At 35.9% G+C, this 15969-nt stretch overlaps 1 protein-coding gene across 1 annotated transcript in view; it reads left to right on the forward strand.

Moving 5' to 3' along the window:
* The window catches only part of IFT57 (intraflagellar transport 57), a 52302-nt gene extending 42149 nt beyond the window's left edge, over positions 1 to 10153 (forward strand). Inside the window, exons 7-11 of the mRNA XM_041726884.1 lie at positions 3793 to 3864; positions 4785 to 4916; positions 6261 to 6323; positions 8196 to 8262; positions 9305 to 10153. Of these exons, the coding sequence (XP_041582818.1) occupies positions 3793 to 3864; positions 4785 to 4916; positions 6261 to 6323; positions 8196 to 8262; positions 9305 to 9483 (513 nt within the window). The 3' untranslated portion in view covers positions 9484 to 10153. The remainder of the gene's footprint in view (positions 1 to 3792; positions 3865 to 4784; positions 4917 to 6260; positions 6324 to 8195; positions 8263 to 9304) is intronic.
* Positions 10154 to 15969: the final 5816 nt, after the last annotated feature.

The raw sequence follows: 15969 nt of genomic DNA on the forward strand, positions 1-15969 counted from the left end.
CAGTTTTTTAAGAGTTCCATATCTTGCCTTTTTCATGTTTTTAAAATGTTAGAAGTATGATCACTTATATTTTCTGCTGTAACTGTATTAAACCCCTTTCAAGAACTACTTGGGCATCCAGAAGATTTTTTACTTTTTTTTCCCTGATGATTAAAGTGATGGTTAAAAATTCTCTTGTAGGAAATTTGGAGAATTTTGGAAGGATAAAGAAGACATTTTAAACATCAGCATTCAAATTCCTTAATATACACCTAGACCTACAAATACTAATCTTTACTAAATTGGACACTTAATAGTATATTCTTTGGGGAATGTTTTTCCACTTTACTATATGATGTTTGTGTGCATTTTTGCCAAGTAAATTTCTTTGAATCTAGCATTTTGATATGCAGTACATATACAATCATGAAGCCCAATAATAAAACAAACACTCATGAGCCCATGACTCAACTTAAGAACTAGATTCTTACATGCCCTTGAAGTTACCTGTGTAACTCTCCTCTGCTGCTTTTTCCCTCCCATGGGTAACCCCTCTCCTCAAGTTTGTATGTTATATATTGTCATTAGCTGCTGCTTCCTCTTTTTCCTCTACTTCTTCTTCCTCTTCCTTTTCCTTTTTCTTTTTTTGCAGTGTTTTCACATATGTGTCTATCTCCAAACAATGTATCTTTGTGTCTATCTCCAAATAATGTATCGTGGAGCTTTGCTTCATTTTGAGCATTATAAAAATGGTATCATACTGCATTATTTTTAGTGGTGAAATGGATATCACAAAATTAGTTTAAACTTTACTCTTAAATATTTAAAGAGTTAAATATTTAGAGAGCTGTTTTACAAAGAACTTGTACATTCATCTTCGTGTGTATCCCCAGGTATTTCTTTGGGAATAATTTCTAGAGGTGAAATTGCTGGGTTAAAAGGTTAGAACAGTTTTGAGGCTTTTTTTAAATAACCGTACATCAGGAAATGTGTCCATCTAGATTTTAATAAATATTCAGAATATGTGGCAGATAATTATAAATCATTTCTAGCTTTCCACTTTATTTTTTTTTTAATTTTATTTACTTATTCATGAGAGACAGAGAGAGAGAGGCAGAGACACAGGCAGAGGGAGAAGCAGGCTCCACACAGGGAGCCCGACGTGGGACTCGATCCCGGGTCTCCAGGATCACACCCCGGGCTGCAGGCGGCGCCAAACCGCTGCACCACCAGGGCTACCCTAGCTTTCCACTTTAAAAAGCAATAAGAATATACACAAATATGTCCCAGTGGCTTATTGTATTAAAAAGCCCCAAACTAAATTCCTCAATATTTCTGACTCCCTGAAATCTATTCTGTTCTTGTCACACTGTGATATTACTAATATCTTAGTTCCTAAGGCTAGAAACCTTAAAGACACCTTCTCTCTACTATCCCACTTCCATTTCAGCCACCCCACATTTGCCCTTAGTCCTCAGGTCCTGCTGGTTCTATCTCTACGATGTCCCTTCAATCCATCCCTTCCCTTTCATTCTCACAGGCACTGCTCTACTGTGAACCCTGCTCATGTATTACATGGCCCATTACAAAGCCTTTTAACTGGTTGCCTACCCACCTTCAGTCTCTTGCCTTTCTAATCCTTCCTTGCCTTCTAGTCCTTTCCTCTGTTACTTTCTCAAAACACAAATGTATCTTAAAACTGAAACCAAAAATCTTTAATAGCTCTCCATTTGTCCATGTAATAAAATCCATGGTCCTCAGTTAAACCCCCAATCTAACTTAATCTACCTCTCCAACTTTGCTTCCTCATGATTCATCCTCCCTACCCCAGCCCACCCCACCCAAGAACTTTGTGTTTATATTCTAGCCAGCCTGGGCTACTTGTTCCCTATATATTTTCCTGTTTTTTCTTGTTCTTGTTACTCCCTCGGCCTAAAATACCCTTCCTCTCCCACTCCTTTCCAGCCTGTTGAAATGCTACTCATGCTTCAAGCTTCCACTGAAATGCCAGCTCCTCCATGGAGTTTAACATCAATGTAAGTTATCATAGTTATACATAGATGAGTCAGGCATGTTTGCTTCTCTTGAAATATTTTGTCAGAAGTTGAAAAAAATAAGAGTTTTTACATTTGCTGGGTAAAAAATAATGCTGAATAGAAAAAGCAGAACACAGACCATATTAAACAGATCAATTACTATAAATAAAATTATGTATATAAAGTAAATGTATGTATATATGTATATGCTTCTACATGTGTATATCTACAGACACAGAGACTGTAGAAATACACTTGTTATTTATTAAGCTTATGAAATTCTTTTGGGAACCAGGTAGGATGAGTACTTTTTTGGAAAAATTAGTAATACAATGATACTCCTCAGGTTCATTTTCTTCCATAAGGATGCTTGCTTGGGCTTAAACAGGTTTCCATTTTGAGGATGAACCCTATATGGTACAGTTGCAGCAGCCAGCCAGCCACCTCTCCTCCCCAGTCCAGTGTTGACTGACTGAGTTGGAGAGGCCAGTTTCCTTTGCCAATCTGTCTAGTCATAGTCATGGGTGATGAACAGTCCCCTCAACTGTAAAATGAAAACGTTGCACCAGATGACTGTTAAATGGATGAGTAGATGATCTTTAAGGTCCTTCTCAGCTCTCATTCTGAGATATTTTTTGCTCATGAGACAGAAAAATGCTAAAGGACAAAGTGCTGATTTGTTCTCTGCTCTAGCACCTTCACTGGTGTCAAGTAGCCAATTGCTCCTTTTATTAACTCTGAACTGCCAAAATATATCCTGTGGGAATTAATACATTTAGCTTCTGATCCAGGTGCACCACTACCTGTGTGGTGTGCCCTTTTCTGTTACTGGGCCTCTTTTTGCTTATCTGTGAAATGATAAAGATGAGGCTAGAAGCTCTTTAAGGTTCTTTAATATATTGTAATTTGATAATTGGTATGTGTGAAGTACCCAAGGATTTTCCCTCCTGTAATCAATAGCTCATGTTTCAAAGTTAAGAAATCAGTAGAATAGGACAATTCCCAATATATTTTTCTCTTCATAGAATAGTATAGATAGTAAAGCAGAGCGTCATGGTATGCAAACAGATATGTATAATTGAGGATTATCCTGGTTCCATCACTTCAACTTACCATAATATTTTCTGTCATCATGTATATGTCTCCAGTCTTAAAATTGTTAACTTTAATAATGTAAATCAAAAAAATTTGAGGATATCTTTTTCAGAAATTAAAATGTTGGCATAGGTTTCAAATATCCACACTGATTTGAGTTAGCCTACTAGTAATACGATTTATCTTAAAATATCTGAACTTTAATAATCATTATAGATTTCTTTTTTTTTTTCTTTTTAAGAGAATTCTTCCTGAAGAAGAGGGCCTCATTTTAATTTTCAGAGGACAAACTAATACTTGATATATGATACTTGATTCCAGAGTTGCTTCTGGCAATTGTTACTATTTAAACAAGTATTTCTTTTCTAGTAATTAGATTTTTTTTCATTTTGATGGGTAGTCATAAATATTAACCACCAGCAGTGCAGGAAATAATTTATATTCAAATTGTCAGACATCGCTCTGTGAACACATAAAATAATTTACATTTATTTAGAAACTTTTATCCTAAAGTGCTCTACATATATTTCTTTATAATCTGATTGCAAGCTATATATAGTACTTTCCTACCTGAAATAGGACAGCAACCAAAGTAGTTAAAATAAAGGATACAGCTTCAAAAAAGTAGAGGAAAGAAGGAAATGTATATTTTACTTGTTCCTCTATGCTTTTATGCCTGTAGGATTGGAGAATCCATGTTGACCAAATGCACCAACACAAAAGTGGAATAGAATCTGCTCTAAAGGAGACCAAGGTATGTGAATTACTTCAGGTGGATCAATGTACATTTACTCATCTATTGAACACCTGTTAAAGGAGAACATGAAAGAAAAAAATGAAGAGAGACAGTCCTTGCTTTTGAGGAGCTTACAGATTGAATGTACCATATTAAATTTCAACAGCTCTAACAACTAACTAAAGAAAGATAATTTTATATCAAAGCAGTATAATATATATCTGATATATAGAGAGACACATATCTCTAATATGTACATATTTTACAATTATACAATGTGTGTACAAATTATACAATTGTCTATATAAAACATGTATACTGTATAATATATATATACTATATACATACAGTTATATGCAAATATATATATATTAGAGAAACATTGCATCATTTCTTTCCTTTCTGAATCCCAAGGGATAATAGAGCATCAGGCCAGCATGCTTAGAACCTACAACCTCCCCAGGCTTGCTGCTCTGCCAGAAATAAGGACTTTTTGGAGGATGCCACAAGGAAGCAAAGGTGGAAAGAGAAGTTATGGTCCCAGGCTAGAGCTAGAAATTTAATGACTTACCTCCAACTGGAACGTTCTAGTCATCTTTGAACTGTGCTACAAGAAAGTCGTGTTATTCTGTTACCTACTTTGATTGCAAACTTTATATAAAAGTAAATTCCACTCACGTACAATTTAGATATGCATAAGGACTAATGAATTGACTAACACTTCCAGGTGCTTTTTTATTTTAACATTCTGCCAAGTGTGACTAAAATATTTCTCATTACAGACTTCTTTTGCTATTGAAAATTTCAAGCTATCTTCTTCTTCACAAGTGGTTGGGAATTTGTGGGACAGATTGAAGGAAATTTAGCCCGTTTTATACTATTTTTGAAAAATGTATTTGTGAGTTCTTTTATCTACTAAAATCCTATGGAATTTCTAGGGATTTTTGGATAAGCTTCATAATGAAATTAGTAGAACTCTGGAAAAGATTGGCAGCCGAGAAAAGTACATCAACAACCAGCTTGAGCATTTGGTTCAAGAATATCGTGCAGCCCAAGCCCAACTGAGTGAGGTAACTTAGGAATGATATCCAGGGATTTATTTCAGTTAATGACCTTAATTCCCAAACTTGACACAGCACTTTTCATTTGAGAATCATGAAATGCTTCTCCCAAACAGCAACACATGGATACTCTGCCCACTTTAGGAAGCCACGTGAGGCAGTAGAACTTGTCATCTCCATGTTACATGCAATAGAAATTATCTCCTAGAAGTCTTTAAATGCATTTCTTCTTTTGATTTAAATAAATGAAGGCATGTATTGTTGGGGAACATTGCTTAGAACAGGAACAGAGTGTCAGGACACCTGGTTTTGTTTCTTAGTCTGCCGTTAATTTACCCTGTGAGTAGGAGGAAAAAGAATAGTATGCATTTACATGTGTCAGAGGGAAAAGACATCATTGCCTTAATGGCTTACAGCCACATAATAAAGAATATGAAAGCAAGACACGTTCAGAGACAAGCAGTTTAATTAATTTAATGAGCAAATTTTTTAATCCTTTCAAGGTTTTAGAATTTCAACCAAAAAAATAAAACCTTCAGCCTTTGGAAGCAGTGGTTCTTTGTACCCCAGTAGGGATCTAAAGGCTTTCCTTGGGAGTTATACCCCCTCTTTCCTGATGTTTAGGAAGGCTAGTAAGAACACTTAGAAATGCTAGTTGAAGAGTTTTTTATTTTTCTTTCAGCAAATAAGGTTAGAAGAAGGGAAAAAATGGAAATCAACTTAAGATACTTCTGTACTTTCAGAAGTTCTCAAAGACCAAACAGAAAACAATCTTCACTTTTTTATTATGTTATTTATTTAACAAATTATTCCCTCATATACATATATACTCATGGATGTTTTTACTTTCAAAATGCTGTAAAAAGTCTGATTTAAACCACTGTCAAACACTGATACTAAATAATTGTTAGATTAGTTCCCAAGAACATATTCCGTACTGTCATACCATTTGTTAATCCTTATTAATTGCTCATCCTGATGCTCTGTTATGATTGATTTTTTGAACTGGTTTTCTCTGCATAGCATGCAAATTACATCGACCAAGCGCTGCTCTCCTAAACTGTGTAGGAATAGCTGAGGACAGTTTTTATTGTGAACCATGCCCGTGTGAGTTACACAGTCAGTATATGAAGGTTAAGGTAGTTTATCATTTTATAGTGCCTTAGTTTAAATACATCGCGCCTATTAGGGACATAAAAAAGCTACAGTTAAATGTCACTTTCACAAATGTATTCACAAATGGGGGGGGCTGTCATAAAATGATATGCAGAAATTGCAAACACAAAGAGGTCACATTTAAGTAATCTGCTTCTGTTGTGAATTTGTCATTAAACAAAATGTTTTCTCCCTTAGGCACGGGAGCGATACCAGCAGGGTAATGGCGGAGTAACGGAAAGGACCAAGCTCCTGTCTGAGGTGCACACCATGCTCTCGCCCTCTCCTCACCCTCAGCTGCACCCTGGCCCCGGCCATGCAGAGTCATCGTGGTTTAATACTGCTCCAACCGGGCGCTCTTTATTTCAGTAACTGCTTCCCGTAGCTCTGAGTCCTTTTCTTTAGGAGAAAATCCCTAGTTTTCTTATCAATGAATCAATTATGTATTTATATACTTCTTATTTCCATAAAACGCCTGAAGTTGTTTTATTAAATTCAACATAGAACCTGTTGATAATATTAGCACATTTATAACCTTCCTTAATCTTTTTAAAAGCAGAGTAATCATGATTAATACATAGAAGAGTAGGTAAAGCACTGGCTTAAATGTCTTATAATTAATTTTAATGTTAGTCTGTAAGATATAAGATCTGTTTTTAGTGATTGCTGCTGATGTATGTGATCCTAAGTATTTCTGTCTACAAACTGAAAGTGGCTATCCTTCTGAGAACTTCTGAAATATTTGCATTTATTGCTGCATTGATTTTCATCATCACACAAGGGGGTACAATCTAATATATATTCCAATTTTTTACTGAAGAGCCAGGAGAAAAAAATTCTTACAAGGTCAATAGCCAATGTACAAGAGTGTCTTTGGTTATAATCCAGTGTAATTGTCACAGACATTTTCTATATAATAGAATTAAGCTTCTTTTATAGTGATTATTTGAGGCATAAATAGTTATTTTAGAATACTAAAAGTATAACTTTAGAAATATTTAGACTCTAATCCTGTGGTGCTTCTAGGCAAATAGAACATTATGTGGAAGTAAAGTGCTCACTTACGTTAGGTAAATTAACACTTGAAGGGAGTCCAGGGACCCATTTAGTTCTTTTGGAGGAGGTAGTTATCCCCAGTTGTAACATTGCAGGTGCCTAAAAAAAAATTAATTTGCTTTACTTGGATGAGCACTTTATTCCCAAGGAAGTTTTTACTCACCAGTATGATAAAAATAAAGCCTAGTAAGTTACAATAATTATGGCTTAGTTCTAGGTCATATAATTTTTTAAAAAAACTTTTAAAGCTAATATTCTAGGTTGGAATTTTACTAATAGAGGCTATAGTAGTATAATTTTGAATATGACGTAGAATACAGCTAAGAGCCAATATGACAGCACAATATGCCTCTTGGAGTTCACGGTTTGGATAGAGCAGTTGGAATATTTTTATATACAGCCATATGGTATAAACGTTATTTTTAGCATCCTATACAGGAAAAGATGGCATCTTCTCTTATAAAACTATAATATTAAGAAAGATACCTAGTAAGCCTTAGAAATCCAAAATCTTCTCAGAATGTATATACTGTTTTAATTAATAACTCATTATTAAAGACTGGCAAGGTTGGGATGCCTGGATGGCTCAGTCCATTGAGTGTCTGACTCTTGATTTCAGCTCAGGTCATGATCTTAAGGTTGTGAGACAGAGCTCCAAGTCAGGCGTGGAGATTCTCTCGCTCTCCCTCTGCCCCTCTCTATCCCACCCCACCTCCCTGCTCTCTTTTTCTCTCTAAAAAGAAAAGAAAAAAAAAAGGACTGTCATGGTAGATGCTAGGAGATAACTACAAGGTTTGCATGTCTGATGCCTAAAACAACAACTTAGATCAGTTTTTATTGTCATGTGACAACCTGAAAACATCATTTGGTGAAGTTTAATGTTAGGAGCACTCTCAGAAGATAAAAAGCTTTGTCTCTCTGTCTCTTTTATTATTCAAATTATGTCCAGAACACTCCTAATATGTTTATGTCCCTTTATGGATGTATTAGATCTATATTTTTTTAATATATCATTCAATAATTTTGAAAGCTTATTAAAATCTAGAGCTCATGAAAAAAAATTTTTTTCAATTAAAGGTGACAGAAGAACTAGAAAAGGTAAAGCAAGAAATGGAAGAAAAAGGCAGCAGCATGACTGACGGTGGTGAGTACACACCCATCCTAAGGGGAAAACTAGTGAGAGTATTTCTCAAGAAATCTATTTAACAAAATGCTATTAATAAACAATAATCATTTTTGCACCACTTTCCTACCTCTCCTCAAAATGAATTTGAGGAGAGGTAGGAAAGTGGTGCAAAAATGATGTCTGATAATCCATGTACTATTTTCCTTATCAATCAGCTGAGAAGAGTCCTACTTTTTTTTTTTTTTTTTTTTTTTTTTACCCTTATTTAGGATTTTTTGATTTGGATTGCATTGATTCAGAGATAGAGTAGGAAATACTTAAATATATCCTTTGTTATTCAAATTTTTAAAAAATGGTATTTTCTGTTTTCATCAAATGAGCTTCATTATTCCATTTTATGTGCAGAAGAGCACTAAGTGTGTGCCCCAATGGCACGAAGGCAGCGATGGGACGACCTTTGTTTTTTTCCTCTCCCCGCAGTGGACCTGACTGGGCAGAGGGGTCAAATAGGGAAGAATTAATAACCCTCTAGTATTCATGGTCCATTGTGAGCTACTTACTTTGACATGGCCCTGGGTGATTGCCTAAGGCCATTCTGTGTTCTAGAAAGATTTTCCAGAGTTCTGATGATACATACTGAATGCTCGTTCAAAAGGGAACGTATAGAGGTTTTGCAGTATGTTTAAATGAGCCCATTATCTATATCTTGCAGGTAATTTTTTCTTCCTTTTTTTCCCATCGTGTCCCCTTCCTTCAGACAAATATTCTAGCCCATAAAAGTTATTAAAGACATCCTTAAATATCCCTTTAGCTAGCAACTCTTCCCTGAGAAAAGGAAAGAAATTCAGCCTCAGTACATCAAACTCTGCATCATTTCCCATCCTAAAAATCTCAGGTGTTTAAAATACCACAGCAAAATTGTGTGAATGTCAGTATGTTGTTGGCTGTGTTTTTAACCTTATTTTTGGCTTAAGACAAAGTGAGGAAAATGTCATACAATTCTGTAATACACTGATACTCCAAATGAACATTTTTATTGCATCTTATTTTCATTCTGCAGCTCCCTTGGTAAAGATTAAACAGAGCTTAACAAAGCTGAAGCAAGAAACCGTTCAGATGGACATCAGAATTGGTGTTGTGGAACACACATTACTCCAATCAAAACTCAAGGAGAAGTCCAACATGACTAGGGACATGCATGCAACAATCATTCCAGAATCTTCAGTAGGCTCTTATTAAAACATACTGGTTTTCATGCTTTTGATTAGTTGCTTTTTTATATCAAAGTGTATTTCATGTCACATAGATTTCAAAACACAATTATACCTCCTAAAGCATGTTCAGTGGGTATCTTTTACATATATATGCATACATATTGTATCATGGTGATTATGGATAGTTAAAGCCTTTAAATTGAATATAATATTTAATAAAGTAATTAAAAATTCTCACTTTCAAAGAAGCTTTCACCTATCATTACAGATGTTAAAACCCCCACCTGGTGGCATATTTTTCTTATTGTTCTTGTGTAAGTCAGTGTACATGACCCATGCTGTCTGTAGGGGCTGCTGTTGCTGTCACCACATGGACCTTTGCACCAGCCTGGCACCTTCAGTTTGGTCCACCTCTGCAGTGATCTCAAGTGCTTCTGTGCCCAGAGGCAGCTAATGAGGGATGAGGATCCTTTTAAGAATCCGAATTACCCTTGCCTCAGCTTTATTACCTAGAATTATATTTCTTTAGAAAAAATATGAAAAACTCTAGTGTCTTTACTAACATTTGAAGTGTATTAACTATTGTATTTCATGACTAAAATGATTTTATTTTTTCTCTAAGGCCACTAAATAAATAAATATTTCAGTCATGTTTGACTCTGTAGTGACAAAAAAGGCACATACATGTCTCAGTTCTATTTTTTTCTGCTGTATCGGCTGTACTGAAGAATCATTTTGCAGCACAACAGGAGACAGCAAGACAAGTGAAGATCAGCTTCCCAGTGCTGATAATCTTTACTTACACATCTTACTGAACAACCTTCTAGTCTGGGACTTTTTTTTTTTTTTTAAAGATTTTATTTATTTATTCATGATAGACACACACACACACACACACACACACACAGAGGCAGAGACACAGGCAGAGGGAGAAGCAGGCTCCATGCTGGGAGCCCAACGGGACTCGATCCCGGGACTCCAGGATCACACTCTGGGCCAAAGGCAGGTGTTGAACCACTGAGCCACCCAAAGATCCCCTAGTCTGGGACTTTAAATTGGTGAAATAGGCAATATTAGAGTGACCAGACTTAAACACTGGGGGAGACCGGTAAGGAGAGCACAAACCAGAAGATAGCCCGCATTTATGCTTTAAAAAGAAGATAAAAGGGGTGCCTAGGTGGCTCAGCCAGTTAAGCATCTGCCTTCATCTCAGAACTCTGGGATCAAGCCCCAAGTCGAGTTCCCTGCTCAATGGAGAGTCTACTTCTACCACTGCCTCTGCCCCTCCTCCCACTCATGCACTCGTGCTCTCTCTCAAGTAAAATCTTTAAAAAGAAGAGAAAGAAATCTAGTAGTAGCTTTTTATGAGAATCCTATATATACATAGGACAACAAAAATAATAAAATCCCTTTCTCAAATTTTATCCTAATATTTTCTCCCCCCAATTTTTTGCCTTAGTCTTTCCTTTGTAGATCACACACACACACATACACACACACACACACACACACACACACACACACAAATTTTTTCCCTCCTTCATACTCTTCTTGAGTTTAAGCTCAGATAAAAGAAAATCAGTATGCATAAACTATTCTGTGGCTCAAGAGGATGACAATAAATGCAATGGCAAATAAGTCAGTTCATTTAGTTTGTGATAATAGGCAGCTTGAAAAAAATCCAATATTTTCTTTCCTTTACTTTATGTCCATTGATTGGGGCCTAGAGGAGGGAAACCCAAACTTGGGTCCCACAAGCGAACACTGATTCTCTTGGAACTTACTTGCATAGGTATTGTCATGGCTGCACAGTTTTTTGATGAATTCCATCAATGCAGAGAATCCTTCTAAATAAATCAGCTCTCCATAAAATGTACTTTTGCTCAGAAGCAAAGTACACTCTTTACTTTGTGGAAACATGCACTAATCTAACAATTCTTCTAGGAAGTAGTATGGGCAACCTATTTTTATTTTCTTCTCCGAAGTAATCAATTTACTCAGTTTGGGCTTGGTACCCCTCTTCTCTGTTCCCACAGAACACTGAATACCTCTAATACAGAATATATTGCATTGTATTTATCTATTTTCTTCTACCCTCTCTCATAGACTAAGCTGCTTGAGAATAGGGAAAAAGGTTTTTTCATTTCCATATTTCTAGCCAAGTACCTAGCACACAGAGCATGAGTTTCTAAGAGGATGTTTGGATGACTGGCATTACCCAGTTCCAGAATGTCTCATAGTTCCTATTCTTCAGCATGGCGAATTTAATGACTTCAAGTCTGAGTTTTGACACAGTTTCGAGACAGTAATTGTAAATTATGTTTTTCCCCCTGTGGTATTGCTTTGGAATTGGAAGCATCAGTATGGGCACACGGTTCTTCAGATTAATAGAAATAAATTAATAAATTAATAAATAATATATTAATTCAGATTAATAGAAATAAATATATAGAAATACATGCATACATACGTGCACGTATTTACTATTTCTGTCCTCTAAGAGGGCCTAGAGCAGTGACACCTCAGGGACAGTGAGAATGCCTCACACTCAGATCTTGGTTTTTAAATCTTCTACTTAAAAACAAAAAAACAGGTTTCTTAGGAGAATGATTCCTGGGCTGGGACAGGGAAAGCACAATATGAGCCGGAATATCTTGTTCCGCCAGAAAGAGAAGAAGTACTCAAAGAATGATGGGAAACTCGTTAAAGGACACATACTCAGGGACGTCCCAACCAGCCAATCTGGGACAATTGAACATTAAAATAAATAATGATAGTAATGAATTATAACCTACAGAATAAAACAAGAAACCATGAGTCCATACAGGTAGAAATTGTTAAAATTAATGAAGGAACCCTCACTTTAAAAAATGGAGTCGGGATCCCTGGGTGGCGCAGTGGTTTGGTGCCTGCCTTTGGCCCAGGGCGCGATCCTGGAGAACCAGGATCGAGTCCCACATCGGGCTCCTGGTGCATGGAGCCTGCTTCTCCCTCTGCCTGTGTCTCTGCCTCTCTCTCTCTCTCTGTGACTATCATAAATAAATAAAAATTTTAAAAAAAAATGGAGTCAGAAAGCCCTGAGGGGGAGCTCTCATGCACATACCACTTGTTGCAGCCTCCATAACCAGCAGAGAGAGGGAAGATAAGAATTATCTTGACGGCGACTTCCCTGTCTCTGGCCACCTCTCCGAGTCATGGAACCTCGCCCAGGAGCGCTCCCCATTAAAGCACTCTCGAACCTAAAAAAAAAAAAAAAAAAAAGAATTATCTTGACAAGGAAAGACATTTTTCACATAGGAATTTCATTTTCTGTTTTTAAGAAAAAAAAGGAAGATTCCCTTCTTGCCCCAGCAACAAAGCACTAACCATCACTCGCAGCCAATGAGAAACTGCCACAACCTTCAACTCTTGCTCTTCTCCCGTGAACTTCTGTAAAAAACAACCCCCTCCCCAATTTCCTCCTAAAACCTAGTAAAAGCTAACTTTCCTTTTGTCTCTTCAGACTTGCCTATGGTTCACAATAGCTTGCCTGTCCCATATTGCAATTCCTCTGCTATTTCTTTTTTTTTTTTTTTAATTTTTTTTTTTTTTGCTATTTCTAAATAAACTCATTTTGCTAGTAAAAATAACTTAGTATTTTATTTTTAATGTTGACAAAATAAGTGAATCAATGGATGGAGAGAGGTCTTCCTTACAATAGAATGACAGCTAATGTAAAAAGAATATTGCATTTAGAAATTGCCATCTGGCGATTAACCATAGTAGTAATTGTTTGGGGCAAGAGTCATCAAAAGATATATGAAAGGATTTCAATCCAAAATGGAACCGGAGGCTATGAAATGGGGGCTCCCATCCATGTAGCTCTCAAAACAGAATTTGAGAACTGAGAGACTGATTTTTCATAAATGCCTGAGTTATAGAAGACCAAGATTTATTCCTCTGAATAAACTCAATTTCCAGTAATTCAAGTTTGCCTCAGTTTACTTCTTTATTTAGGTTGACAAATGCTAAAACTACTAGGTGAAAGTTTAATGAAAATCTGAATATTTACATCGTCTCAAACTAAACTATTCCATGAAGAGAAAAAAATGATAACTTTACAGAAGAAAAACCTGGCAGACATTTTAAATGATCAAGAGTTAATGTCACTAGTAATGGGACAAATAGACATCATGTGTCTCCTGAGAAGGCAAACATCTATGGGGTTCCTTCTGAAAGTGCATAACTTGAATCTATCATGAGGAAACATCAGACGAATCCAGTAGAGGGGCATTGTACAAAATGGCCTATATTCTGCAAAAATGGTAAGAGCATGGAAAACAAGAAACAGTGAGGAACTCCTCCAAATTAGAGACTAAGGAGACAATTACATGCAACAAGTGATTCCAGTTTGGATCCTGGAGCAAGAAAGACTTTTTTGTTGTTGTTAGAAAAGGACATTATTGAGACAGGTAAAATTTGAATAAATTCTGTAGACTGAATAATAGTGTTAATGTTAATTTTTAAACTATTTATACTATAGTTATATAGAGGAATATCCTTGTTTTTACCAATACACATGAGTATTTGGAGGAGTATCCTATCAGTAACTTGCTCTCAAATGATTTGGGGGAGAAATATGTGAATATGTATGTATTTGTATATTCACATATATGTAAAGAGAAGGATGATAATAAAAAATTTGGTGAATTGTTAATATTTTGGAAATCTGAAGGAAGGTCATATAGAAATCCATTGTATTTTTTTAAGGAGGTGCAGCTTTTTTTATTGCAGTATAATTAACATACAGTGTTAACATTAGTTATAGGCATACAATATAATGATTCAGCGGTTCTATACATTACTCAGTGCTAATCAAAATAAGTGTACTCTTAATCCCGTTTATGTATTTCACCCAGCCCTTCTCTCTGCCTCTCCACTGGCAACTACCAGTTTGTTCTCTGTATTTGAGAGTATGTTCTTTAGTTTGTCTCCTATTTTCTGTGCTTGGTTTTTTGTTGTTTCTCAAATTCCACATATGAGTGAAATCCTAGGTATTTGTCTTTCCTACCTGACTTATTTAATTTAGCATGATACCCTCTAGATCCATCCATATTGTTGCAAACAACAAGATTTCATTCATTTTTATGGCTGAGTAATATTCCAAAGTTATATATATATATATATGTCACATCTTCTTTGTCCAGTCATCTATCTGTGGATACTTGGATTGCTTCCATATCTTGCCTATTATAAATACTGCTGCAGGGATCCCTGGGTGGTGCAGTGGTTTGGCGCTTGCCTTTGGCCCAGGGCGCGATCCTGGAGACCCGGGATCGAGTCCCACATCAGGCTCCCGGTGCATGGAGCCTGCTTCTCCCTCTGCCTATGTCTCTGCCTCTCTCTCTCTCTCTCTCTCTCTCTGTGACTATCATAAATAAATAAAAATTTTTTTAAAAAATAAATAAATAAATACTGCTGCAATAAACATAAAAGTGCACAATCTTTTTAAATTAAGGTCTTTGTATTCTTTGGGAAAAATGCCCAGTGCTGGAATGATCCTGAATTACTGGATCATGTGGTAATTCAATTTTTTTTATTTTTTGAGGAACCTCTGTACTGTTCTGCACAGTGGCTGTACCAATTTACATTCTCACCAACAGTGCACAAGTGTTCTTTTTTCTCCGTATCCTCACTAATACTTGTTATTTCATATGTTTTTTATTTCAGCCATTCTGACAGGTTGAAGGTGGTATCTCATTTGCATTTCTTTGGTGATTAGTGATGTTGAACATCTTTTCATGTGTCTGTTGGTCATCTGTATGTCTTCTCTGGAAAAATAATCAGGTCCTCTGCCCATTTTAGGGCTTTTTTTTGGTATTGAATTATTTAAGTTCTTTATATATTTTGGATATTAACCCTTTCCCATTATATTTTTTACTAATTATTCTGTAACACTGAAATTATCTCAAAATACAAAGTTTAAGAAATGATGGTTCTTGGAAATTATATGCTCTAAATAGAAGTCATCCTCCCTCTGAATCAAACAGGAAATCAACTTGTTCAAATAATATGACCTCCTCAATAAAATTATATGACCCACTGAACACATCTTCTATTCTTATAATCATCAATTCATTGACCAAATAGGAACAAAATTTCTAACAATTCTAAAGGAGGTTTTTTTTCTACTGCCCTCTAGCTTATCTAGGTTAGCAAAACCATGAGTTCAAGCTTCATTTTTTTGAGGACTTCTCATCTCCATTGTGAATCTGCAAATAGTTAATATAGTTCCTTTTTTTTTTTTTTTTTTTTTTTTTTACAAATATGTAATCACAGATTCCTTCCATCCAAGACCACACTCAGAGAATATAGATTTAGGTTTAGGAATGCACATGTGGAAATCAGTGTACAAATTTGAGATTACTTTCAACCTTTTATTAGAACCAGGGATCTGTGGAGGAAGATGAGGAGACATGTGTCACTCTGGTTCATAACTCTCCCGCATGGATAATTAACATGCATGCAATGC

The sequence above is a fragment of the Vulpes lagopus genome, chromosome 1 (assembly GCF_018345385.1).
Source record: "Vulpes lagopus strain Blue_001 chromosome 1, ASM1834538v1, whole genome shotgun sequence".
NCBI classification, from domain to species: domain Eukaryota; kingdom Metazoa; phylum Chordata; class Mammalia; order Carnivora; family Canidae; genus Vulpes; species Vulpes lagopus.